Source organism: Anolis carolinensis, chromosome 2 (assembly GCF_035594765.1).
Source record: "Anolis carolinensis isolate JA03-04 chromosome 2, rAnoCar3.1.pri, whole genome shotgun sequence".
In the NCBI taxonomy this organism is placed as follows: Eukaryota; Metazoa; Chordata; class Lepidosauria; order Squamata; family Dactyloidae; genus Anolis; species Anolis carolinensis.
Window position 1 is genome coordinate 128607919 of NC_085842.1, and position 26862 is coordinate 128634780.

Sequence of the window (26862 nt, forward strand, 5' to 3'; positions counted from 1 at the left end):
GCCACTCTGCCTGCCCTGGCCCTCTTCCTCCCCTCTGCTCTCCTTTGTCCAGCTCCTCTCCCCCCCCCCCCACAAGCAAAGGAACGCTTGCACTCTCCCATCCTGTCCATTTGATTTCTCCCCTGTGACCAGATTGACCACTGATAGGCCTGATTTAACTGAACATAGCTTAAGGTGGACACTGATGTTAAAATGGCATAGAGGAGCAGCAATTCTGAGAATAACCAATTATTTGAATGTCAAACTTGCCAATGTGGAGGGATTACTGTATAGCCTGAATGAAAGTGGAATGTTGTACATGTCTGTGCATGGGAGGGCGGGAATGCCTCATACCTCACTCTAAAGACTGACCCATGCTTTTCTTGACTTTTTGCAAGAAAGAAACTGCAAATGAAATTCAGGTTTTTTTTTCTTTCTGGGGTTACAAGTGTGTGAAGGAACATAGGCTATTAATAGGCCAGGGCTGGGACTTGAACTGTGTGTTGCTCAGCTAATCAGTTCCTCCTTCCCAGGGGCTGAAATGCAACCATATGTCCAGATGGTCTTGAATAACCTTGTGGAGATCATCAACCGGCCAAACACCCCCAAAACGCTTCTGGAGAACACAGGTGAGATGAAAGCCTACTTCCTCTCTTAAATACATTCCCTTTGTTATCCTCCTACATATCTGCAATCTGCAGATAAAGTTTGTTGTGTGCAGAGTTTTGTGCATGTGCTTTGGAAATAGGCTCCAGAATTTTCTGGAGCATATAAGCAGAAATTAACTTACACTAATATTGTCTTGTTGAGAATCCTATGAATGCCTTCTTACTGAATTGAAGAGTAAGTTTTCTTTCCTGAAAGCCGCCTCTAGCTTTTTCTGCCAAACATGGCCCTTGAGTACCAATAACATTTTAATTGTCTTAGTATTAATCCACTATATAGACTTCAGTGCAGTGTGCCCCATGTGCTGCGTAGCGATTTGCCCTTTGCATCTCATGTACTTATTTCTTGAAAATACAGCACTGACAGGGCTGCTGCTTTGTGCCATTGTGACAGGCTTGTTTCTCTCCCCTTTCTAGCCATCACGATTGGACGCTTGGGTTACGTCTGTCCTCAGGAGGTGGCACCAATGCTGCAGCAATTTATCAGACCTTGGTTAGTGTTTATACTGAAACAGGACAGTATGGCTTTTCAACCTGGCTTTGCAGAATGGTTCACTAGGGGGTCACCCTCTTAAACTGTTGGGCATATAGTAGACATGCCTCTTGAGGCACTTCCATTCAATCAGTTTTTACCAATATAATTATGTTTTGCCACAATAAATTATCAGTTGAAGGCTGTGTTTCTGTTGGAAAGCCATCACATGACTCTGAAAGTCTGTGATGTAACTGTTGTGGTTAGACAAGGCTTATGGGCAACCTTGGTATATTAGTGCTATTAATTGCAAGGAACAGAACTCTTCCCGTATAGTCCAGTCATGGCTATCTTAACTCCAATATGTAGCAACTTTTTGAATGGGTACAGACTCATCCTGTGATTTCACAGCGTCGAAGGAGTGCACATTTTGCCATACTTATGAAAACTACCAAGTATGAAAGGTTTCTTAGAAGCTCATATTCGCATTTAATTTGTGCAGCTTTCTCCCTCACCCCGTTTTGTCTCTTATTATTTGATTTTACTGTAATTCAAACTAATCATCTAAATCAAATTGTAAACCCAAGAAATGTTTCAGCTGAACTCTGGCTTACAAACATTTGGCCAGTAAAGCAGCACACATTAGGTAGCAGTAATTTTATACTCCAGACTTCAGCAAATCTTGGTACTCATACTTGTAGTAAGTGTAAACATAAATAGTTAGGTAGCTTTGTGTCTTAGCTTTATTGAATGGTTTTGAGGGGAGGTACTGTAGGATAAGACAGTATATCTTCTTTTCCACTTCAATGTGGACATGTATTCTGGCTTACAGGTGTACGTCCCTGAGGAACATACGTGATAATGAAGAGAAGGATTCTGCTTTCCGTGGTATCTGTATGATGATTGGAGTAAATCCTGGAGGAGTTGTTCAGGTAATCATCCCGGGAGGTTTTCAGATTTTTGCAGGTGTTTGTATATACTTGCCAGCCTTATACATAACCTGTGTCTCTCCTACTGGGAAGAGATACCCAGGAAGACCATGTGAAAACTCTCTGTGATAATAATTTGGGAAATGATAGTATCATATCTCATCAATATTGTTGCACTCCATGACTCCTTCTCAAAGGGAGCAAGATAATTACAGTGTGCTGATGAGTTCAGTATCAGTGCAGTGAAACTGTTAATCTACCCATTCCTAGGTGAGATAATAGCATTACATAAGCACAAAATGATCAGTACATTTTAGCAGTTTAACAGTCTTCAAGGGTGTATGGATCTTGAGATGGGGATACAGCTAAAAAGAAATCATTGGTTTTGTTAAGGTAGAAATAGATTTATGGGACACCTGTAATATAAAACTCAGTCTTGTTTCATTCGCTGAAACATCTTCCAGCGTCTGGAATCTCACAGACAGCCCCCTCATTGTGGAGATTTCTAATTCAAACTCTCATACTTTCTTTAAAACTAACATGGGCTGATTGGAAGGGGGCAAAGAGCAGGGTAGAGCATGCCCTCTTCTTACTTAAATATAATATCAATGTAGCAATTAGCAAAAGTGGTCATCTTTACTTGGTGAAGCATGCTATATCTGATCTGGCCACACAGCTACATATTGCCCTGTATTTTCATGGTAGTTCATAGTTTCAGCATTTATAGAAGGGAGGATTTTTTTCAATTTCTCCCTTTTGAATGTTCACTGACTATTTAATGATGTGACACACAGTTCCTCATTGTGAATCTGTATGACTGGGTTGTTGTATGTCTTTCGGGCTGTATGACTCTGTATGACTCTTTCCCAAACGGAAGTATCATCTACATCCCTATGTGGCTCTATGTCTAATCATTCATCTGCAGCAAGCATTTTTAGATAACACATTAAAGGAGAAAGAAAGCAAGTTTTGCATCATCATATAAGGGATTCCTTTAGCCATCACCTTTAGCATGATATAGCTCAACGTCTTAAGTTTTGACTCATTTTTAGTCCATGTGCTGATTTAGTTTGTAGGGTATCTTGATTCCTCTTGAGTTGAAATCTGTGTTGTTCTGAAGCATTCTTCTCCTTTTGTAGGACTTTATTTTCTTCTGTGATGCCGTTGCCTCCTGGGTGAGTCCAAAGGATGACCTGAGGGACATGTTTTATAAGGTATGTTGCTCCAATCAAAATAGCTTTGTTTCACAAAATGCTAACTATTGACCGAAAGGGTGTTCATCCAGGGAGATGGTGGCATTGCTTTTGATTTTGCTTCTACTCCCTCGTACAGATTGGTGGGTAATTTACATTTGCTATTAAAGAACAGGCCTTAATATTGAGTGAATATAGTCCTGGGTGGGCAAAATGTTTCACGTAGACTGCATATATCTCCAGTCCTTTCTTGCAGCCCTACAGTATTCCCCAAAACTGTTCCTTTAAAAAATGAATTCCCATTTTGCTGGGGTGGGGAAGGGGAATAATATACTATAGTTAACAGAAGATGACATAAAGGTGCTAGTGAGTTCATTTGAAAGCTGTCATTACATTATATTACTTTGTTGAGCATTTAATTTTTTTGGTCTGGGTTCTTCTATTTATTTTTCTTCAAATTATGTGTTTGTACTGTGTTAGATGAATGCTTAACATGCATGTTTCAAGTTAAAGGAATGTGGGCATTTTTCTTAGAAAGATACATTATTTTAACATGAATTGAAGTGAGAACTGTTACTAAGTCATATTCAGATTATAGTTTCCTAATTGTGTGCAAACCGTATGCAAATATTGAATACCAACAAATTCTAGAAATGGAGCATTTGTGTAATTCAGTTGCAGCCTTAATCTGAGTGAACAGGTTGGAAACTAGAGTTCATAGATAATTTTGTGTAGGACTTGAAATGGTGCAATGTAATCCATGTTTCTTTTCATCTCTTGTACTTATGATAATGCCTTCTTCCTTATCAGATACTCCATGGCTTCAAAGATCAAGTCGGGGAAGAGAACTGGCAACAGTTCTCTGAGCAATTTCCTCCACTTCTGAAGGAGCGACTTGCTGCATTCTATGGGGTTTAGGCGAAGCAGCAAAATCATAATCGGTGAGTCCCCATGCATTTGGAATTGCCTTATACTGGGATCCTTGAATGGTAGAAAATGGCATGGAAGGATATAAAGTTAATTCATGTGTGGAACAAAGAAGGAGGGGATAAAATGAACAGCAATTGAAGCAGAAAACGGTCAATTTGACACTCAGTTATTTGAAGAATAAAAATAAGGAAATTAAGCAGTGAATATCATATCATGCCCGCAGTGTGGTTCAAGGAGATGGCCTAATGGAGCCATTTACTTTAGGTAGTGAGCACAGGTTCTGTCTACAGTAATTCCTTCCATCCTGCTATTGTTCATAATTCAGGCCTTCCATATACATGATTTGGTCCTGAAGTGATGTGGTAGTGCAGTAATACAAAATCTGCCATATCCCAAGGGTCTGTAAGTACTGCTGCAGAATTACAGTCAGTTTGTACAAATTGGCTGTGGTTCTGCTTTGCAGTGGAAGCAGAATAATGGAAGTACACTCCTGGACTGTGTGAAGAATCCTGTGACCAAGCTAGTTTCTGCAGGGTGGTTTGACATGTCGCTCAAATATCTTCTGGCTGCTTTTGATTCTACACACACACACATATATGTGTGTAATACTGCTTTTTCTGTTTCTTTAGGTTCCTGTGTATGCTGGGAGGGATACTGGTAACTCGTCCACAACCCAGTGTTGCAGATCCCTGTTAATGGGGGGTTAGGGAGGACGGGCAGAGCATTGTGGGACATAAAATGACTTCGCTCCCCATCTCCTGAAATTTACAAAGTTGGGGGGAGGGTGGGCCTCCGTGACCAATTTAAACAAAAACCAGGGTATCTCACTGGCAGAAGGAAAGGTCTCTACGCAGAGGCTATTGTTGGTGGAGAGGGGTGGGTGGGACTCGGCCCTAGGCTGAGAAAGGGGAGCAAACTTAAACTGCAACACTCTTGAGAAGGGGATCTAACTAGGGGCCATCATAAAGGACTAGCTAATAATAATAAAGGGTAGGGTTTAAGATGTTAAAACAGGATTAAATGCTCTAATGGTTTAAAACCAGCTGATGAAGAGGGGTTAAAACTCAATTCAAGGGGGTTATACTACTGTATATTTCCAGTCACCGGTATTCAAGAGATCAGCTATTCTTCACCTTTTCAAGACTGCATGGTGACCAAGAAGTAGACTAGCAAATCTGTGAGGTGCCCATAATGACTAAGTGTAAGCATTTTCATCTAGGAATCTTAAGGAAACCCACAAACCCTTTTTGCCATAGTTGCCATGGCACTGTGTGATGGATGTGATGCTCAGAGCAGGAACAGGCTCTGAGCTTATGGGGATCTGCCAGCCATATAGGCAGCAGTCCTTATCATAAGAAATACTGTTGGAGAAGCATGTCTTTGTTTTTAAAGAAGACGCCACAGTGCAATGAATCTGTTACCCTGTTGTTCAGCTGTTACTTTGTGACACTGCTATTACATTATGTGAGCTGTAGGAGGCAGTAGAGAGCAAGGAGGGACACTGAATTCCAACAGAGTGACCACATGGGCCTGGGCCAAAGGTGGGCAGAAACCACTGTGTACTTGATTCTTGTATGGCACATGGTATGTTCAGTGCTGCATTCTTGTGGCCAGAGTGGCATTAGTCCATTATAGTAATTTGCAGTTTCTGCTTTAAGGGAGATAATATGCCACATTGACCACTTCGGTTTACGAAAGAAGCAGTAAACGTAACCAAGTGTAGAGGAATTAATAAACTAATGCCCTCCATGCATGGCTAGTGGAAGCTTGTGGCTCTTGCTGCATGCTTAGTGGAGTTGCTGTCTTAAGGAATTCTCATTAGACCCAAATCGGTTTAGTCCCCAGAAAGAGAATCTGGGGTTTGCTGAATGCATTTGACTTAGTGAAGCCATAGCTTTTTAATAGTAAATGAAGCAGTTGTGAAATAGAAACCAGCTTATTTTCCCAAAGGCAGTTAGGATGTGTGGGGAAGGAGACTGCATCTGAGGAAAGCAGTGTTTATGGAAGAGAAGACTGTTAGGGAAAAAGGCACCAGAACATTCTGCAGAATGTGCACAAGGACGTGTTTGCCAGCAGGCAGGATGCCGAGAAGAGAGGACTACGGGAGCTGAGCCACATCCGCAGCTGTATTCTAAGCATATCCTGGTGGAACTTCGGCATCATCTGGGCTGGTAGCCGAACAACCAGGCTGACTGCACTACATATCCTGTATTGCTTAGTTGGTTGTAAAGCAAAATGGTGGGACTGCATGAGTACTCAAGATGCATATGGCAGAGAACGGACATCCCTTTTCTGGGTTAAGGAGATGCTATTTTGACAGCAATTGATGGTGACACTCTGGACACTGTGAAGCGAATGTTTGAAAGTGTATTGAGATTGCTCAGTAACTTAAACTTTGTGATAATCACCTGCTTGTTTTTCTTTTCATCCTTGGCCTCTGTTTCACATGACAGCGCTTGCAGTTCCTGGAGCTTTCTCACAAAACTTGCTGGGGCATTACAATACAGGCTCTGGGGCCCTGAAGCCCCTTTTTGGCTTGGAAACAGCACATGCTCAAGTGAGTGCTGCCATTCTGCTGCTCTTTTTGGTTCAGATGGTTGGGGCACACTCCTGCACTCTTCCAGAATAACGTTTTTCAAAGAAATGATAGTATACTTGCAAATGCATTCCTTATTTGTCTTTTTTAATGGTGTGGAACTTGAGCGGGTCTCTGAAAGCAATGAGCTAGTTCTTTGCATTTTAATGGTTTTATTACAAGTGCTCCCTTACGATTCACTCTAAACTTTTCCTATCATGGGAGGAGTGAAAACAGAGGGTTCTCTTTGAGCAACAGTTTGTTTTTAAATGCATGAGCAAGAAATGTGCACGGATAGCAAGTAAGGTCCAGTTGTGCTTCTAAACTATGTGCCTAGGAATACAAAAAGAAGGCTGTGAACACTTCATCCAGTGAAGTTTAAGCTACTTGGCCTGACTGCCCCTTGAAATAGAATTTCTTTTGTACGAGTGCTTCTAGTATTGCCTCCTGTTTGTTAATCCTGGATTTGTATATTTGTAAATGTGCCGTAATGTTTCCAGTGGTGGAACTGCAGTGTACCTAGTGTTGAAGCAGCTGCTTGCACCTTGCTCAAATGAGATTTTTCTCATTTTCTGTACAATTTTTTTGTCAACTAAAGAAGACCTTGTGACTCAAGTTTCTGTGTTTCTGGCTATTTTCTTTGTCTCAACGGGATGTAATGTTTTGTATTGTCCACAAGTTACAAACAACCGACTTAAAAATGACTCATAGTTAAGAACGGGAGAGAGACAACAGAAAGTGAGAGAAATCTACCCCTCGGAAGGGAAATTCACTCCTGAAAAAGTTACAATGGGAGGGAAGTGTCTCTTGAAGCTTTCTCTCCTAGCCTTATTTCCACAAGCCAAATTTTTCAAAATCCAATTATCACACGGACAGAAAATGAGGTGAAATCTTCTGAACAGGGATGCAGACAGCAAAACAAACACCACAGGGGTGCTAACTCCTCCCTATACTATCCAAAATAGTGGCGCAATGGGTTAAACCCTTGTGCCGGCTGAACTACGGACCTGAAGGCTGGGTTGCTGACCTGAAGGTTACCAGTTCAAATCTGCAAGATGGGGTGAGCTCCCGTCTTGTCAGCTCTAGCTTTCAGGGACATGAGAAGCCTCCCAGCTAACACATTCCAGCTTCTCCATGGTGTCCGTGAAATCGCACATATGGGTTTACTTTGCATGTGTGCAATGCAGTTTGGAACCTTCTAGATCTTTTCTATTGAAACATCTTGATGTTCCGCCGACTCTCCCAGAGAGTATACTGTATATGCCCAAAGGCGGGGCTTCAGCCTCCGTTCTCTTTTTCCGCATTGACCAGCTAGGAACCTTCAGTTTGTGCCTTTTTAACTTTTTCTCTAACAGCTTCTGGACTTTGTTTTTGCTACCTCTTTCTATTCCTGACTCTATGCGCTGTTTTTATTATGCCTGGGGGAGGGCGATGTTGCTCGGGCCTGTGCCATCTGCCAGGCCTTTACCCCCTAGGCAAGGCGCATGAGAGAATCCATTTTAAAAGTGTTCTTCTATGAGCAATCTTTGGTGCCAATAGCCGCGCACCAGGCCAAGTGCCTGGCTCCAGACCTTTCTGCCCTGGATGGCATGCCCCTGTGAGGATTGAGCCCCCTCCATCCTCCATGGGTCAGAAGGCCTGGGGCAAGAAGCTTTGGCGCCAAACGGCAGTGCGTCCAGCTGAGTGCCCAGCATCAGACCGTTCTTCCCAGGAGGACATGCCCCTGCAAGGCTTGGGCCCTCCACACTCCCATGGGTTGGAAGGCTCGGGGCAGTGGGAAGGAACCCCTGTGCGGAAGTGGGGACCCCCGCAAGAGCCAGCTGCACAAGCGGCAAAACAGGCTGATGTGCCATGCCCAACGTCACTGGCAATCTGGGGGAAGAACAGAAGAAGTGCAGAAAAACAAGCCACTGGCTGGCTTAAGATCTAAGGGCTCCTCCCTCCCGGAATGGCAAATAGCCCAAATGCTCACATACTACCAGCAGCATTGCCCTGTTTCAGCGGCCTAAGATGCTACAACCTATCCCAGCTGAGTCCCAGCGACACCAGGGCCCCAGGAACATGGCTGCCAACCGCATGGCAGAGCCCATGCAGGCAGCACCGTTGGAGCTTGGTGAAGAGGGCCCTGCTCACACCCTGCTGCCTTTGTATATGATTGCAGCCTCAGCGGGAATATACCATCCCATCTTTATATGGAGAGGAAAAGTAGGATATGAATAATAATAACTACTACTACTACTGTCCCGATCCCACTACAGGGGCCACTCACTGTCACGCTATTCTCTGCGTCAAGACAAAGATCCACCCAGAGGAAAGGTGTTCTTATCATACATCAAGGGAACCACTGACTGCATAGGCAAAGTGATGAAGCACGACCTACAAACCATCTACAGACCCACAAAGAAAATCCAACAAATGCTACGGTCAGCGAAGGACAAGAGGGATCCTCTCACCTCTGCAGAAGTCTACCGGATACCATGCAGCTGTGGACAAGTATATATAGGGACCACCAAACGCAGCGCCCAAACAAGAGTCAAAGAACATGAAAGGCACTGCAGACTAATTCAACCAGAGAAATGAGCCATAGCAGAGCACTTGATGAACCAACCTGGACACAGTATATTATTTGAGAACACAGAAATGCTTGACCACTCCAACAACTATCATGTCAGACTACACAGAGAAGCCATTGAAATCCACAAGCATGTGAACAACTTCAACAGAAAGGAGGAAACCATGAAAATGAACAAAATCTGGCTACCAGTATTAAAAAACTCAAAAATCAGAACAGTAAATAAGAAGCAACACTCTGATACATGGGAACTAGGGGCAGTTAACAAAGAATGCCCCCAGGCAGAAAGTACCTAGATGTACCTAGATTCAATGCAAATTAGGGTGATTAACTGGAACATTTAAGCTGGCTTCCAACTGACAAGAGTTCTTTCCTCACCCTGGGCTTCCCACAGATATATATAAACAGTCCTTGCTTAGTTTTTCCCTACCTAACAACCTCTGAGGATGCCTGCCATAGATGTGGGTGAAACGTCAGGAGAGAATACTTCTGGAACATGGCCACACAGCCCGAAAGACATACAACAACCCTGTGATCTCGGCCATGAAAGCCTTCGACAACAAATTATGGGCTTTGCTGTTGCCATGCATGCCACCAAGACTATGGACACTATGGGCAATATGATTCTCTTTTTTGATTCCTCCCCCATCAGTCACACTGTCGTGCCCTTTGTCACTACCAGTGCTCAAGGATCAGTGACCCCCAATCTCTTCCCTCAGCTTCCAACTACAGAGTAGAAGACCACAACTCAGAGGCGTCTGGGGATGCCCAAGGGGATCTTCCCCCTGCCGATTTTCAAGGGGACTTAGAGCCACCCTCTTTGGACAGCCCCTGAAACTTCTCAGCTCTGCTGACTTGCTTGGCATGGGCATTTCTACGCATTCCTCAACTGTTAACTGTGGTAGGGGATCCTGTGTTTCCTCTCAGCAGCTAATGGCAGTAGCTGAAGCGCCCCCCCCCCTTTGTCTTTTACAACTGAAATTCTGTAGTGTTGGATGTAAGCCAGCCTCATTCCTCTAAAAAAAGGTGGAAAAAAAAGGTAGAGTTAGACTTACATACAAGTTCAACTTAAGAACAAACCTACAGAACCTATTGTATTTGTAACTTGGGGACTGCCTGTAATGAACATCATTAGTGTAGTATGCCAAAAACGTTCAACTATTTACCTATTCTTCAGTGAGATAAATACTTTTGCTATTATACTGCTTTGTTTTGACTCCACTGTCTTCCATAGTATCAGCAGTTATCCATTTATTCCATTTGTGGGGGCTCTTTCTCCCAGACAAAAACAGCAAGTTAAAAGCCTGTTGTACACAATGTTAAAAATCATGTAATACATTTTAAAATCAATTACAAAATTCCCCTATCTACAGACCCACTAAAAATCCAATAAATGCTACATTCCGCAAAGGACATGAGGGATCCTCTCACCTCTGCAGGCCTCTATCCTATACCCTGCAGCTGTGGACAAGTCTACATAGGGACCACCAAATGTAGCGCCCAGACACTAATCAAGGAACAAAATCTGGCTACCCGTTTTTTAAAAACGCTAAAATCAGGACAGTAAATAAAGAACAACACTCTGAAAAAGAGGAATTCCAGACATGAAACCAAATCAGGGGCATTCCCCCTGGCAGGAATCAGCCAGCCTTTGAAGCTACAAGGCTTTTCAATGCTAATCAAGGTGGCCAATTGCAACATTCACACTGGCGTCCAACAGACGAGTTCTTTCTCCAACCCTTGACCTTCCACAGATTCCAGTTTTCAACAGACCTTACAACCTCTGAGGGTGTCTGCCATAGACGTAGGCGAATGGTCAGGAGAGAATGCTTCTGAAACATGGCCATACAGCCCGGAAAACTCACAGCAACCCAGCCTACCGGCTGTTAGGAATGGTGGGAGTTGGAATCCAAAACAGCGGGAAGGCCCATGTCTGCACCAAATGAACGCGGGCTTTGTTTTGGCGGAATAGAAGTGGCCCCAGGTCGCCTCGCCGACGGAGGAAGCTTCCCATAAAGGGCTGCGTCGCCATGGAGCAGCGAAGCCTCAGAGGAAGGACGGGCTTGTGTCGTCATCGCCTTGCGCCGGAAGTAGATTTTCTCTAGGCGACGGGACGCGGAAGGCGCTGAGGGGCGGAAGCGTCTTTTCCTTGAAGGCTGTCGTGCCGGGATGAGCAGAGGGTGAGGCGTGCGGTTGGCCGGGCCTCGCAGCGAAGGACTCGAGAAAGCCGGGAGAAGAGGAGAGGCAGAGAAAGAGTAGAGAAGAGAGGATCTGCTTCCGCCTCCCCGCAACAAGCCTTGCCGTTTCTGTCAGTCAGCATCGCCTTGGCTTTCAGTAGGTCTCCAGTGCGTGTGTGTGTCTGTCGGGGGGGGGGGGGGGGGTGCTTGCTGTCGTGAGGCGGCCCTGAGTCTGCAAGATCTGAAGAGGACAAGAATAAAATAACTTGATTGATGGCCAAGATCCTGACGTTCCGCCCACATCTATGACAGGCATCCTCAAAGGTTGTGAGGTCTGTTGGAAACTGCGCAAGTAGGGTTTATATATCCGTGGAATGCCCAGGGTGGGGAAAAGAACTCTTGTCTGTTGGAGGCAAGTGTGAATGTTTCAATTGGTCAGCTTGATTAGCATTGAATGGCCTTGCAGCCTCAAAGCCTGGCTGCTTCCTGCATGTGGGAATCCTTTGTTGGGAGGTGTTAGCTGGGCCTGATTTTTTTTTTCCTGTCTGGAATTCCTTTGTTTTCAGAGTGTTGTTCCTTATTTACTGTCCTGATTTTAGTGTTTTTGAGTGCTGGTAGCCAGATTTTGTTCATTTTCATGGTTTCCTCCTTTCTGTTGAAATTGTCCACATGCTTGTGGATTTCAGTGGCTTCTCTGTGTAGTCTGACATGATAGTTATTAGAGTGGTCCAGGATTTCCGTGTTCTCAAATAATATCTATGTCCAGGTTGGTTCACCAAGTGCTGTGCTATGTCTGATTCAATGCTAATCAAGCTGGCCAGTTGCTACATTCACACTTGCCTCCAACAGGAAAAAGTTCTTTCTCCCACCCTGGACATTCCACAGGTATATAAACCCCACTTGTCTAGTTTCCAACAGACTTCACAACATCTGACGATGCCAGCCATAGATGTGGGCGAAATATCAGGAGAGAATGCTTCTGGAACATGGCCAGACAGCCCGGAAAATTCACAGCAACCCAGTGATTCCAGCCATTAAAGTCTTCAACAACACAACTTTATTGTCATTGTAGTATTTCACAATGAAATTAAACGCCTTCCCCAGCACACACCACAAAACAACACACTCATCCCTCTACACCCCACCACCACCATACAGTTCCCAATGCCACATCAGTGCAAACCCATGGAGTTTAGTATAGCCACAGTATAGCAAGGATAAAAGCTCTCTCAGTCAGTCTGTCCTTGTCTTTCTCACCCTGTACTGTCTGCCAGGTGGCAATTTTTTAAAAAAGAACATGCAATTGAGGGCAGGGTGCTTCTACACTGGAGAATGAATGCTTTAACTGCCTTGGCTTAATGCCATGGAATCCTGAGAGCTGTAGTTTGGTGAGGCGCCAGCACTCTTTTAGCAAAGAAGTCTAAAGACCTGATAAAACTACAGCACTGAGCCATGACAGTTAAAACGCTGTCAAACTGCATTCATTCTACAGTATAGATGCACCCCTGGAGACCTCCAATTCATAGGGTTGCCTTTAGTTGAACTCAACAAGAAACTTATCTGAGTCTCGGTGGCTGTGTAGATGAAACTTCTCAGAAGAACACATTGCTTGTTCTTGAACTAACTTCACTTCTCATGATTTTAGAAGCATCCACTTCTAAAAGTTATGGATAAGGAAGGAATCGTGTCCACGGTCTTCATTTTTCTTCCAGCCACAGGTTCTTTTGAAGGTCTGAGCAGAGTCTGTGTGAAGACATCTTGTTCCCAGTGACTAAGGATGTGAAATTTGCAGCCGTTTGGAGTTTTCAGATCTGTCACAAGATATGCCACTGCCTAAGGCCAAAGAGAAGCAAGTGTTCCCCTCTTGTCTCCATAGAGAACCAAACTGGACAGTCTTTTTAATCTTCAACTCTCGCAATTAGGTAGGGCCTTCCACTTCCTAACCTGAGCACAGCAAGGATAGCTCTGGTGCAAAGAAGCATGTGGTCTTTCTGAAGAGTGAAGTTCCCAGACATTTTTAGAATAAACAGTCTCCAGAATTCCCCAAAGTGACTCATGACTATACATACTGGTTTGTGGATTCTGGGAAATGTAGTCAAGAATAGGGATTTTTGCAGGTGCTGTACTATATCTGATGGTATGATTGTCCTTTCGAGTTCTGCTTAAGTAGGATTGTTTCTGACCTTCAGAGAGAAACATATGGAGGCCAGAACAAAACTGATGTGCAATCTCACTCTTGCCCTTATTGCCATTCACATATACTGTAACAATCGGAATAGGAATAAGGTCTGGTGAGAGCCTCTGAATTGCTTTTCATGACGTCAGACTCTTGTCTGTTTATTTTTTTTTATATTACTTGTTTGTAAATCTTCCTAAGAAAAGCCTAAAGGTTGTTCTTATGAATATTTTTGTTTTAAAACTTTAGTCTTGATGCCTAATAATAATAATAACAACAACAACAACAACAACAATAAGAATCATTTTATTTCTTACCCACCTCTCCCCACGGCTTGAGGCGGGTCACATCAGTTAAAAACACACAAATACTATAAAATTCTACAAACTCACATTAACATTCATTTCCATAAAAGATAAAAATCAAATAATTTATGTTAAATACACATTAATCACACAAGACAGAGACCAAAACACATGACATGAGTTTAAAATCCATGCTTAGAGACTGGCTGAGTAGGCCTGCTGGAAAAGATGGGTCTTTACATGGTTTTTAAATTTTGGCAGCCGATCTAGTTGTCGGAGGTCTACTGGCAGGTCGTTCTACAGTCTTGGGGCGGCTGATGAAAATGAGCACAACCAGTGCAAAAATGTTAGATATCACTTATATTTCATAGGGTATATTGCCTTGTGAAAGATGCAGAAATTTATACTGATACCAAAACACTATACAGTATCTGCTGGGGTTTGGTTCCTGGAAATCGCCCTCCTCCCCAATGGATACCCAAATCCATGGATTATTCAGTTCAATTATATACATTGGCATAATATAATGAGTCCCTTGCATAAAATGGCAAAATCAAGGTTTGCTTTTGGGATTTTTTAAATCTGTGGATGCAACATTTTTGATGCTATGGATGAAAGAATCCATGGATATAAGGGGCTGGTTGTATGCTTCTAGTTGTACGTTTTCTTAACAGTACTCTTTCTATTTTGCATGTAGCTATGAATCCTGAACCAGATTTGGATACTGAAGAACAAGGCTCTGAGGATGACTCTGACACAGAAAATAGTTCCGATCCAGACACCCAGGCCCAGGAGTATGTTGACCGTGTTCTTAGGTCTTCAGACCAGCCCAGTCAAGCATCTAAGTGTCTGCCTCCTGAATCTCTCTCAGTCGAAGAGGGATCACAGGACGTGGAGAAGAAGTCTCTTCCTTTGGACCTAAAAAAGTCTCCTGTTACCGATGAGGCAGCTTCAAGGCTATTATCTCTTCCTCTGGAGCTTATCTTGAAAATCTGTTCGTACCTTCAGGCCAGGTTTGTCTTGGGTGTCCTTCCTTTGGTCTGCAAGACACTAAGGGACATTGTGCAGGATGACATCACTTGGAGAATTCGTCTGCTAAAGAAGATTGGCAGCTGCTATCCAGTTGTGAAAGGTGAGTGGCCTCTTAGTCTTTTATCTAGTCTCTCACTAATGTAAATACAATTTAGCTTTTCCAAAATAATGTTTCTTGTGTTTGATAAGATTTTGACTCTAGTTGGCCATGTCCACTCTGAAGCTCTGGTCATTGGTATATTGAAATCTTTGATGGAGCATATTGAAACTGGATTTTAACTTTTGTGGATTGTTTTGAACTGTATGTTCTTGGTTTTTTTATGTTTATTACTTTTATTATGTTCACGTTGTTGTATGGTCAATTGAATGTTTTGCTTTATGTTGGAAACCGCTCTGAATCCTGAGGAGATAGGGCGGTATATAAATAACATCATTATTATTATTATTATTATTATTATTATTATTATTATTAAACTAGTTGGAGAGCTGGTATTTGTGTAGGAGATTTCATGTTGGGAGAAACAAACAAGAATAAGCTTCCAATAATAATAATAATAATAATAATAATAATAATAATAATAATAATAATAATAATAATTTTATTCTTATATCCCGCCCCATCTCCCCGGAGGGACTCGGGGCGGCTTACATGGGGCCATGCCCAGACATGACAGCACAAATCAGATAAAACATATTCTTTTCCTTTTGGGGGGGGGGGAGGTCATGGGGTAATACAGTTGGCTAAATTGTTGGAAACTACCAATCATGAGGTCGTTTCTTGCTTATGTAACTAAAGCTGGGATAGAAGGTCGACAAGCATATGTATGGGATACACTTTTGATTCTGTTTCCCTTTTCACTGTGCTTTTCACTTTCAGAAGGTTGCAGTTGGACTCAGTAATGTTTGCAAGGTGATAGTACTGAGTGCTTCTCTGGAGTTTAAAGATAAAGTATTTTCAGTCTTCAGAGTAAGCAAGACTAGAACTCATAGTAAGCTTTGAAGTTATCTAACAGCTATGATCTTTTTTATTACAGTGTGGAAAATTGGTATATGAATGTAAATTCAATCTATAAACTGCCCTGCATTGCTTGAGATGGTTCTACCTTAATGCCTTAATGCTCCTTTCATGTCTCTTACTTACTTACTTAGGCGATCCCTCGTAGTTCGAGGAGGATTGTCTTCCATCTTTGGTGTCTTGGGGGTGGGTTCTTAGGTGGCTGAAGAGACCTATTCTTGATTTGCATGTTCTCCTACAGTGAGGACATCGGTTTCCAGGTGGAAGGCGGTTCCGGTCAGGGTTGGCTTGATGGGCCTTCTTCTTGGCACATTTCTCCCTCAAGCCCTCCGTTCGTGCCTCTTCGAACTCTGCAGCACTGCTGCTCACATCTGATCTCCAGTTAGAGCGCTCAAGGGCCAGGGCTTCCCAGTTCTCAGTGTCTATGCCACAGTTTTTAAGGTTGGCTTTAAGCCCATCTTTAAATCTCTTTTCCTGCCCACCAACATTCCATTTTCCATTCTTGAGTTGGGAGTAGAGTAGCTGCTTTGGGAGACGGTGATCGGGCATTCAGACAACGTGGCCAGTCCAGAGGAGTTGATGGCGTAGGAGCATCGCTTCAGTGCTGGTGGTCTTTGCTCTTCCAGCACGCTGGCATTTGTCCGCCTGTCTTCCCAAGAGATTTGCAGGATTTTTCTGAGGCAACGCTGATGGAAATGCTGCATGAGTTGAGTGTGACGTCTGTAGACCGTCCACGTTTTGCAGGCGTAGAGCAGGGTTGGGAGAACAATGGCTTTATAAACAAGTACCTTCGTATCTCTACAGATGTCCTGATCATCAAACACTCTCTGCTTCATTCGGAAAAATGCTGCACTCAAAGAGCTCAAGTGGTGTTGTATTTCAGCGTCGATGTTGACTTTCATGGAGAGGTGGCTGCCAAGGTAGCAGAAATGGTCAACGTTATCTAATGTTACACCATTAAGCTGTATTCCTGGCATTGCAGAGGGGTTAGCTGGTGTCTGTTAGAAGAGCACTTTGGTTGGTTCAATGAGAGGCCGAGCTTCTCGTATGCTTCTGCGAAGGTGTTTAGAGTGGCTTGTAGGTCTTCTTCTGAATGCGCACAGACTATGTTGTCATCGGCATATTGGAGTTCTATAAAAGATGCTGTGGTGACCTTGGTTTTGGCTCTCAGTCTGCTGAGGTTAAATAGCTTGCCATCTGTCCGATACATGATTGCCACTCCGGTCATCATGGAGGAGCTGAAGGATGTTCACAAATTTGTCAGAGCATCCGATTTTTTGGAGGATGGTCCAGAGAGCACTGCAATTCACTGTGTCAAATGCCTTTGCAAGGTCAATGAATGCCATGTACAGAGGTTGGTTTTATTCCCTGCATTTTTCTTTCATGTCTCAGCAGATGGTGACTTTAATTGGCCAACCGCATGCATTGAGCTAGAGGAGCACCTCCAGAAATGGGCAGAAAATGGCAGAAATATAGACTACTTTTCCCTTACTGAGGGACACTTTGCCTCTGTTGACTCTGTGCTGCTCCTTCAGGTAAAGACTATTCTGTTTCTGTACTGCTTTCATTTGTACAATATTGTGTTTTAACAGAGAGGTGTTTGACTGGCCATCTGTTGAGTCTGATGGCTAAGTGTTTCTTGTCTCTTTTTGGAGCACATCCTAATGATAAACCATAAAATATGTACAATAAAATGGTTGGCTGATGATCCTGTGTTTGTTTTATTTTGGATATCACAGAAGGGAATATTGATCCTATCTCCTGTAACAGTATGTCCTAGGAGCAAAGCATCAGCCATGACACATGGTTTGATTCATTGTTTTTAAAGATGTTACTACTTATGCTTGCCATGGTTGATTTGAAAATTATCCAGTCAAGGTGTGCTGCAAGCTGCACTGTGCCTAGTAATGCTCCCTCTCCCTACACTGCCCCTATTAGTTTTCCTTGATCGGTTGCTGCCCAAGTTCAAACCAAATTAATCCAACCACTACGTTTAGAATAGGTGATATGGATATATGCATACTGTAATTTCACTTCTGGCAGAGTTTGGTATTTGAATGCTCACTTTACCTTACAACCTCATTCCTTCAGTTTGTGATTTCACCTAGGGTGGAGAGCTATGTGTGTCTGGTTCTCGGGACCGAAATGTTGTATTGTGGGACCTGAGACAGCTAGGCAGAGCACATGAAAAGGTGCTGGTGAAGACACTGGGAACAGAGCGCAATAGCACACATAAGGTAACCCAAAGCCTGTGGTTTCAGTGCGCCCAAAGTGGCACCACTGCTATTTCTAACTGTTGTGCCCCCCCCCCAAAAAATAGATGTGAACCCAAGAGGAAAACAGGGTTTAAAGTTGCCTCTATTGAAGAAAACAAATCCTAATGTGGTATGAGACAAGATAAATGCCTCATGGACAAAATGTAGTACACTTGTTGAGGTAATTTTTGACCCTGCTTTTTATTTTGTTTTGTTATTAAAAATATACATGGCGGCTGGCTGAAATCCAGGCACATTGTTTAAAACTGTTGAAGTGACAGTACCATAAAAGGCCGGTTTTGTTCATTTGTTCTGTGAGAACTTGGCAACAAAACATAGCTCTAGAATATTAAAATTTCCCATTTGCTAAGATGAATATTTACAAAAATGACTTGCAGAAATCCTATAATACTAACCCTCAGTGAATGAAGGGGCTGCAGTGGCGCAGAGCTACAGAACTGGCTGACCGAAAGGTTGGTGGTTCAAATCCGCAGAGCGGGGTGAGCTCCCATCGTTAGCCCCAGCTGCTGCCAACCTAGCAGTTCGAAAACATGTAAATGTGAATAGATCAATAAGTACCACTCCAGTGGGAAGGTAACAGCACTCCATACAGTCATGCCAGCCACATGACCTAGGAGAGTTGGACTTAATGTCAAGGGGAAACCTTTACCTTTACCATGAATGAGACCTGACTCTCCCTGATTGAATATGTTCTCTTAAATGGATTTGACACGCAGGGTTTGTCATTTCTCCTATTGTATATTTATCCATTCATATGTGTATGTTCAATATACAAAAGCACAATATTCTCAGCTCTTGAATATCAACAACTATTTACAGCATGAATTATCTTTAGATCCAGGTTTCTGTTATCCTCCCATCTTTTTTACAAAGCAGAGTGCATGAATCAAGTAAACATGTGTAGAAAGTAAAGCAGCCAGTCTAAACCAGTGCTGCTTGGGCCCAGGAGTATAAAATAGATATAAAATAGATTATACCCCAGGAGTATAAAATAGATATAAAAACAAAACATTTCCTGAAAATGAATTGACATTTGCAAGGCTTGATAAACAGGCTGTTTTTCCTTTTTATGGAGTACCGCTGAAACATTTTCTGCAGAGTAGAGAGTCTACTGTATACACTGTACATTATTTCTAACAGATTTGTGTAAATGGGTAGCATTTAGAAACCTTTGATCTTTGCCAATTTTTGTGACCCCCAACATTGAGTGGGATGCCATTTGGGGTTGGGACTCACAGTTTAAGGAGGAGTTGTGGGAACTACCTCCTCCAATGGCCTTTGTAGTAAAAGCTAAAGCAAAGAACAAAAGAGGATAAGCTGAATATATGTAAGTCTATTTGACACCAAACTGGCCTATCTTGTCCAGGGAAAGGCATAGAGACTGGAGCTGTTCCTCCTCTCTCTTCTGACTTAAGAACAGTGAGTCCCTATGAGCAGGGAGGGGATGTTGCGCCACTTTCACAGCCTAGTTGACTCATTGTCTTCCCGGGCCATAAACGCTATGAAATCAGCACCGCCTCCATTTTTCACTTCGGCCTCCTTCCTGAGCTAGGGCAATCTACTTTCTCACATCCATCTAGACAGGGATCAGAATTACCTGCCTTTAGAGGAAAAGAAATCCCAGAATCTCCCAGTTTCCATGCTTGCTGATTTAACAGTAGCCACCATTACAGGAACAGAACAGTGAATTAAAGTTTTGGTTCTTCTGGCAGTGGTTAATTAATCACCTAGGTCTGTCCTCCACTAAAACTGACGTTGCAGAAGTGAATTAGAACATGTTTCTGGAATGATAATTCACTGTTGCTAAAGATGGAAGGCGTTCTGAAGCCTGGTGATAGGCCTTGCTCCCTTTTCTTCCCTCTGTCTAGGGCTGGGTGTGGTCACTGGCTGCAAGAGAGGACCGTGTGTGTTCAGGCTCCTGGGACAGCACAGTGAAGCTGTGGGACATGGCTGCGGAGGGGCAACAATTTGATGAAATCAGGTACTAGTGTCTCATTGCCCTCTCCTAAAGCATTCAACTAGAGCAGCAGTTCCCACCTTTGGTCCTCCAGGTGTTTTGGACTTCAGCTCCCACAATTTCTAACAGCTGGTAAGCTGGCTGAGATTTCTGGGAGTTGAAGTCTAAAAAAACTGGGGGACCAAGGGTTGGGAACCATTGAACCTAGAGGCTGAAAATAGGAATTTTAGAACTTTGGTAACAAACATATTGAATATGAAGTCAAAGCCTTGTGAGCTTTCATGAACACTTGTCTCTGTGGCGTTCATGTAAAAGATGGTGCTAAATTACTATTTTTTTTCAATCTGAAACACACTTTTTTCCTATATAAACATCTTAAAAATGGGGAGCGTCAGAATCGCAGGTGTATCTTATGTATTTTTGTTGATAGCAGTTGTACTGATATTAGGGTTCATCTTAGAATTGATGGTGTCTTGCAATTGAAGAAATATGGTAGATCAAAGGCAGGGTTGGTAAGGGTATAGAAACTAAATTCTTTGAGCAAAGAAAGAGCAGAATCATTTAGAAGTCCACTTAGCCATTTAAAAGGCTGAAGATACGTAAGTAGTTTAGTCTTGGAGACAGAATCAAGTACCAATGGGCTTGAATGATATTCCAAATTACTATATGTCAATGATCCATTGAAAAGACTAGATACAGAAACTTAGAAGGAAAAATAATGAGGATAAATTGTGTTACAGTAGAGTCTCGCTTATCCAACGTTCTGGATTATCCAATGTATTTTTGTAGTCAATGTTTTCAATACATCGTGATATTTTGGTGCTAAATTCGTAAATACAGTAATTACTACATAACATTGCTGTGTATTGAACTGCTTTTTCTGTCAAATTTGTTGTAAAACATGATGTTTTGGTGCTTAATTTGTAAAATCATAACTTAATTTGATGTTTAATAGGCTTTTCCTTAATCCCTCTTTATTATCCAACATATTCGCTTATCCAACATTCTGCTGGCCCGTTTATGTTTGATAAGTGAGACTCTACTGTATTTAGCTATAAAAATAATTCTAAAAGACTCAATTAATCTTTTTATTGAAGACCTACACTACCTAGGAATTTAGTAATACATTTCTGTTACTTTCTCATCCTAGTGCAACAGCAGCTGTGTTATGCCTTGCTTACCTCCCTGACATCCTGGTGACAGGAACCTATGACAAGAAGGTGTCAGTATATGACCCACGAGGTTAGTAACAGCTCCTTCTTGTGAGTATTAGTGCCCAAGTAGCTGTTGCCTTACACAGATGCAACAGAAATGCTCTGAGTAGTTAAGGCTGTATGGATAAGCTCCTTGGTGGGAAGGAGAAGGGACAGGGCAAGCAGATAGAAAGCGGGGACGGGATCCTTCACACCAAATTTCTACCAGTTGAAATCTCTTAATTGACAATTGATTCATATTGTACAATAAAACACTGCATGCTAGTGTTAGCTAGAAAAAATTGAATTGCTTAAAGGCAAAGAGTGTTTCCTACTCTATAGATGGGTTAGTGGGGACACAATAGGGAGAGACTAGTCAGAGAACTTCAGAGAAAGAAGGCGAGAGCTGGCCATGTTTGGTTCCATTTACTGCCTAATCACAGGAATCTCAAGTGAACAATTGAGCATGCAAGGCGGATAGCACATGTCTGGGAAGTATTACTTGAATGAATTGCCTGTACTTTGAGATCTGTCTTGTGTAAGTAGCTGAGTTTTTGTGGATCATCTCTTGGCCGCCTTCTGCAGCTGCTCAAGCCCTAGTGAAAATGCGCAAGCTTCATTCCAGTGCAGTCCTATCCCTTGCAGCTGATGAGCACTTCATACTCTCTGGAAGTGAGGACCGGACACTCGTGTGTTTTGACAGGCGAACCAACAGTGTCCTGCAGAGGCTGCCGGTGAGTTACAGCCCTTGAGTCTCCTTTTCCTCACAAGGGTGGGCAAACATTCCCTGGAAACAAGTAAAGATTGGTATATGAAATCAGTAATTTGTCTAGGTACTTTCTCGTTGAGTTTCTGAATGAAAATCCTTATTTCATCAATTGTCTGTTTAAGTACTTGTTATTTTTGGGCTGGTGTAAAGACCCTGCTAAATCGACTGGCTTCAGTTGGGAGGTTGGGGTTTATATATCTTGTGCTTGACAGCACCCAGAGGCTCAGTCAGCTGAATGTTTTAGAATTAAGGGATTTTTGCTATTGGGACCTATACATATGAAGTTTTTACTGAATTTTAGAAATATAAATTCACCCTTCTAAAGGAAAAAAAAGGAAAAATGCCTCCTAAATTTAATTTTATAACAGACCCACCTATGTGGCAAGTGATGAAGTTGGATGGCTTGTATTTTCAATTTAGTGAATTCAAATATTATATATGGAATAATTAATTTACTAAACAATGGTTTCCCATTAAACCTTGATTTGTCCATAAACAATAGATATTGTTAGGGGCCAGATTAAAACTGATTTGGAAACAGCAGTTCATGCTAATTATGGCTATCCCAAAATTCTCAGGCAGTTAACAACTTGGCTCAAGAGTCTGCTATATCATAGACATGAGAGCAGTTCAACTTCAGCAGACTGTTCAGTGAATGACAAAGCTGCGTACTGGCACATGGGAAACAAAAGCAACAAAGCTGTTGGTCCTAACCAATAGGTCCATGCTAAATCTGTGTCTAGCCCCTGGTGTTGCTGAGTTCCACATTAGATTTAGAAATTTCCATGCAGGTTGTATTTATTAGTAAGTTATTAGCTAGGGCATCTAATCTGCTTGCTTAAACTCAGTCTTTACTAAGTCAGTCCTTACCTGCAGGCAAGTATGTGTCTTGGAAGCATCTTGCTTACTCCTCTCACTGTCAGTGACATTGTTTTCTTTCCTTCCTTAGCTGGATTCCTACCTCCTTGCCATGTCATATCATGGCAATCAGCTGTGGGCTGGAGACAACTACGGGCTGGTGTATGTCTTTGAGAACAAAGGAGGGGGCTTTCAGCGCATCCGGGTATGCCGAGAGACGTTGAATCATGGAGAAACAGAGAAATAGGGTACTTCTCTAATCTCCACCCACAAAACAATGTGTGCTTTTGAAATTATAGCATCAAAATGTTGCTTATGATAGGTTGTAAAGACATGTTTAAAACATCTGGTATTCACCTTTGAAATCTCATGTGCATTGACTATTTTGATCAATTTTTCTTGCCCATGAAATCAAACCAGTATTTTTCTCTGAATTAGTTTTGAAGTAGTCAGTGCTTGAGTATGTAAGACCCAAATGCTGTAGGTGACAAATGCACTTTCATTGTCTCCATGGTACATTCTCCAGGCCTCACTGTTTGCTCTTTCCTTAGCATTTCAATGTGGGCCATCACTCCCAGATCACTGGAGTCCAACAGTCGCTGGGAGCCCTGTACACAACTTCCACTGACAAGACGCTACGTGTAAGAATTGTCACATTTAAATTACCATTCTAAATTAGAAATGAACATGTCAGTTTGATTCAGATCTCTGTTTCGTGTGTGTTCATTGAGAAGTTTGCTATGTTTTCTGCAAAGGCAATGATGTTTCATGCCATTTTGAAGTTCTACATGTAACAGCCAGAACTTTTGGATTCTGTCACCAACCTTAGGAGGATTGCCTAATCCTTAGTTTAAGAATGGATTGCAAGGGCCACATGTGATCTTTTCACACCAGGTTACATTGAGCCCCCAGATGGCGTAGTGGACTAAGTGACTTGAAGGTTGGGTTGCTGACCTGAAAGCTGCCAGGTTCGAATCCCACCTGGGGAGTGTGTGGATGAGCTCCCTCTATCAGCTCCAGCTCCATGCTGGGACATGAGAGAAACCTCCCACAAGGATGGTAAAACATCAAAACATCCGGGCGTCCCCTGGGCAACGTCCTTGCAGACGGCCAATTCTCTCACTCCAGAAGCAAATCCGGTTGCTCCTGACACGAAAAAAACCCAAAAAAAAACCAGGTTACATTGCCATTTTTCTATCAGTCTCGTGGGTTATAGTTAAGCCATATAGTTCCATTGGAATAACCATCTTGCAGTTCTGGGCTCTTTTTTTCTCAGCCCTCTGATGTTTGTTGTTTGACAAAGTCAATGGTTTCAGTTTATTAGCCTTTCAGCTTCCAGGACTAAAGCAGTTGTATTTCTCTTCCAGGTACATCTTCCCACAGACCCACCCAAAATCATTGGTTCACGGACACATAATTGTGTATTAAACGGGGTAAGGGCAACAGGGCTGCAAAAAGCTTGTCCCAGGCAGTTTGTACAGAGCTTTGAACATTACTTTAAAAAATGCATCCCAATAACCTGTTACCATTGTCATTTAAGGAAAAAATAATAACTTGTTGTACTGCTTATGGCTTTTTCACTAGTTTCTTTGGGGGGGGGGGGGGAGTTTGTCTATCTAAAAAGTAGCCACTGGGCCCAAATTTGAAGGGGGCCCTCAAAAATGGCCCAAGAAAGCATTTTATCCACTAACAAGTAACAAGAAAAATTACTTATTACATGGGAAATAAAATGTCACTAACAGTCATATTCTTATTTACAAAAATAACAAAAATGTTTCTTACAACATGTTACCTCTAAGCTCAGAGTTTGTATTGAGGAAAGGAATGCTAGAGCAGGTGAAGGAAGAAGCACCCGTAACTACTCTGCTGTGTGGGGTTTGAGGGTGTAATTCAGCTTTGCACAGCTTTGCACTTATCCCCTTCCTGTCCGATCTTTTGCAGCCTGGCCATGTTTACAGTAGCTTACTGCCACTGGTTGAAAAATGCTGTTGTAATTGAGTTTTTATGTTGTTGTTTAGTATGTCTATATGTTTTTTCAACTATATTTTTAAATTGTGTTGTATCGTTTGTTCTGTTTTTGGCACTTGGTGCTGTGTGTAAGCAGCCCCAAGTCCCTTCAGGGAGATGGTGGCGGGATACAAGAATCAAGTTATTATATTATTATTATTCTGTAAGGTGTGCTTAGTCTACTTGGAGAGCCCTGCTGGGTGAAAAAATATTGAACAAATTACTTTTTAAAAACCCAAAAATACTGGGTTAACATCTCTCTCACCCCATATCACTGCCCTGTCTTCTTTTGCAGATCAGTGTTGCAGGAAACATGGCAGTGGCTGCCTCTGGTGGTATCTCTTTGGAAGTCTGGAGGTTCGGCATGTGATGAGAAACTTCACTTTGATCCCCACTGAAAGTCATGCGTCCCAGGTGATCGCCCCTCGGAGTCTGAAGTGCCACTCCCTGCTGAGTTGTTGGTCTTTTGTTTTGCATGTGTTGTGAAGTTAGGGGGAAGGGGTGAGTTTCAACTTGAATTAGTCTCATGTAAGTACACCACAGGCTTGGACAGAGTGGTGAGCCAGTGTCCATCCCAGCCTCTTCCCTGGCAGTTCTCACATCTTCTCAGTGGGTACACGGGCACACACAGAGGTTACACTCATGCCATCCTCTGTTCCCTTGGCCAAGCCTAACACACCTGTCTTCAGTGGCATAGTGACTGAGAGCTGGTCATTCAAAGAAATGGGTATGACAGTGGACAAGTGCCTCTGAGCCCAAGATATGTCAACCTGAGGAAGAGGAGTAGTGGGCAGAAGGAAGAGAGGGTGGTAAAAGTGCCTCTCACTAACCTGTTCTGATAACTATTTACAATGTAATTAAAGATGTTCTACAATGATGACTGATCTGGAGTGATATGATTCATTAAAGTCTCATGGCAATAGCATGTATTGTTAAGCACAGACTCTCCTGTATTTGTTTCAGAAAAAAATGCAATTTACCAAGCAGGACAATATGGATGACTCTTTATAATAGTTCATAGAAACTGCAGTTCTGCCCAAACACTGCAGTTGCTGTTTTATTTGCCCGTTTCAGGTTGGTTCCTTTTCTAGCTCAAGAGCACAAGGTTGGTCCTCTGCCTAACTCTATGTGACAGTTTTTGAATTACATAGCAAAAGCAAATGCTATAATAAGATTTTGCTTTCTAAATTTACAGACAGTCTGGTATAATGGCAAACAGACAAAACTATAATCCAAGACCTCTGTAGTCCAAATCTCACTACTACTACCAAATAATAATAATAATAATAATAATAATAATAATAATAATAATAATAATAATGATAAAATTGCACAGACAGACTACAAACAGAGGCACAACTATGTGGCCCAAATGATTCATTGGAACTTATGCCTCAAGTACCACCTCCCAGCAGTAAAGAACTGGTGGGATCACAAACCTGCAAAGGTAATGGAAAATGAACATGCAAAGATACTGTGGGACTTCCGAATCCAGACTGACAAAGTTCTGGAACACAACACACCAGACCTCACAGTTGTGGAAAAGAAAAAGGTTTGGATCATTTATGTCGCCATACCAGGTGACAGTTGCATTGACGAAAAACAACAGGAAAAATTCAGCCGCTATCAGGACCTCAAGATTGAACTTCAAAGACTCTGGCAGAAACCAGTGCAGGTGGTCCCGGTGGTGATCGGCACATTGGGTGCTGTGCCAAAAGATCTCAGCCAGCATTTGGAAATAATAGACATTGACAAAATTACGATCTACCAACTGCAAAAGGC

The 26862-nt window shown here is 42.5% G+C and overlaps 2 protein-coding genes across 8 annotated transcripts in view; both read left to right on the top strand.

Moving 5' to 3' along the window:
- Nucleotides 1–7358, top strand: part of tnpo2 (transportin 2) — a 34004-nt gene extending 26646 nt beyond the window's left edge. For all 3 annotated transcript variants that reach the window (XM_062970505.1, XM_062970506.1, XM_016996154.2), the window contains exons 20-25: nt 513–608; nt 1062–1137; nt 1949–2048; nt 3185–3259; nt 4049–4179; nt 4798–7358. In XM_062970505.1, the coding sequence (XP_062826575.1) occupies nt 513–608; nt 1062–1137; nt 1949–2048; nt 3185–3259; nt 4049–4156 (455 nt within the window). In that variant the 3' untranslated portion in view covers nt 4157–4179; nt 4798–7358. The remainder of the gene's footprint in view (nt 1–512; nt 609–1061; nt 1138–1948; nt 2049–3184; nt 3260–4048; nt 4180–4797) is intronic.
- A 4043-nt stretch (nt 7359–11401) lies between these two features.
- fbxw9 (F-box and WD repeat domain containing 9) lies at nt 11402–25957 on the top strand. 5 transcript variants are annotated; one of them, XM_008117482.3, is made up of 12 exons: nt 11404–11649; nt 13205–13414; nt 14671–15105; nt 17413–17555; nt 18129–18257; nt 20165–20277; nt 21404–21495; nt 22032–22180; nt 23165–23278; nt 23625–23714; nt 24441–24506; nt 25376–25957. In XM_008117482.3, exons 3-12 carry the CDS (start codon nt 14673–14675, stop codon nt 25448–25450), a joined length of 1404 nt encoding a protein of 467 aa, XP_008115689.1. In that variant the 5' UTR covers nt 11404–11649; nt 13205–13414; nt 14671–14672; the 3' UTR covers nt 25451–25957. The 5 variants fall into 5 exon arrangements, 4 of the variants coding, with proteins under 4 accessions (XP_008115691.1, XP_008115689.1, XP_008115688.1 ...); XM_008117481.3 differs by lacking the exon at nt 13205–13414 and having other exon boundaries at nt 11405–11649; XM_008117483.3 differs by lacking the exon at nt 13205–13414 and having other exon boundaries at nt 11407–11649; nt 17416–17555.
- The last annotated feature ends 905 nt before the right edge of the window (nt 25958–26862 follow it).

What these genes read in the sequence shown, in the direction of transcription:
- fbxw9 (XM_008117482.3), top strand. Translation starts at nt 14,673, where the DNA reads ATGAATCCTGAACCAGATTTGGATACTGAAGAACAAGGCTCTGAGGAT. An exon ending in GTGTCCTGCAGAGGCTGCCG is followed by an intron (nt 22,181 to 23,164) that starts GTGAGTTACAGC and finishes TTCCTTCCTTAG; the next exon opens with CTGGATTCCTACCTCCTTGC. An exon ending in CCACTGACAAGACGCTACGT is followed by an intron (nt 23,715 to 24,440) that starts GTAAGAATTGTC and finishes TTTCTCTTCCAG; the next exon opens with GTACATCTTCCCACAGACCC.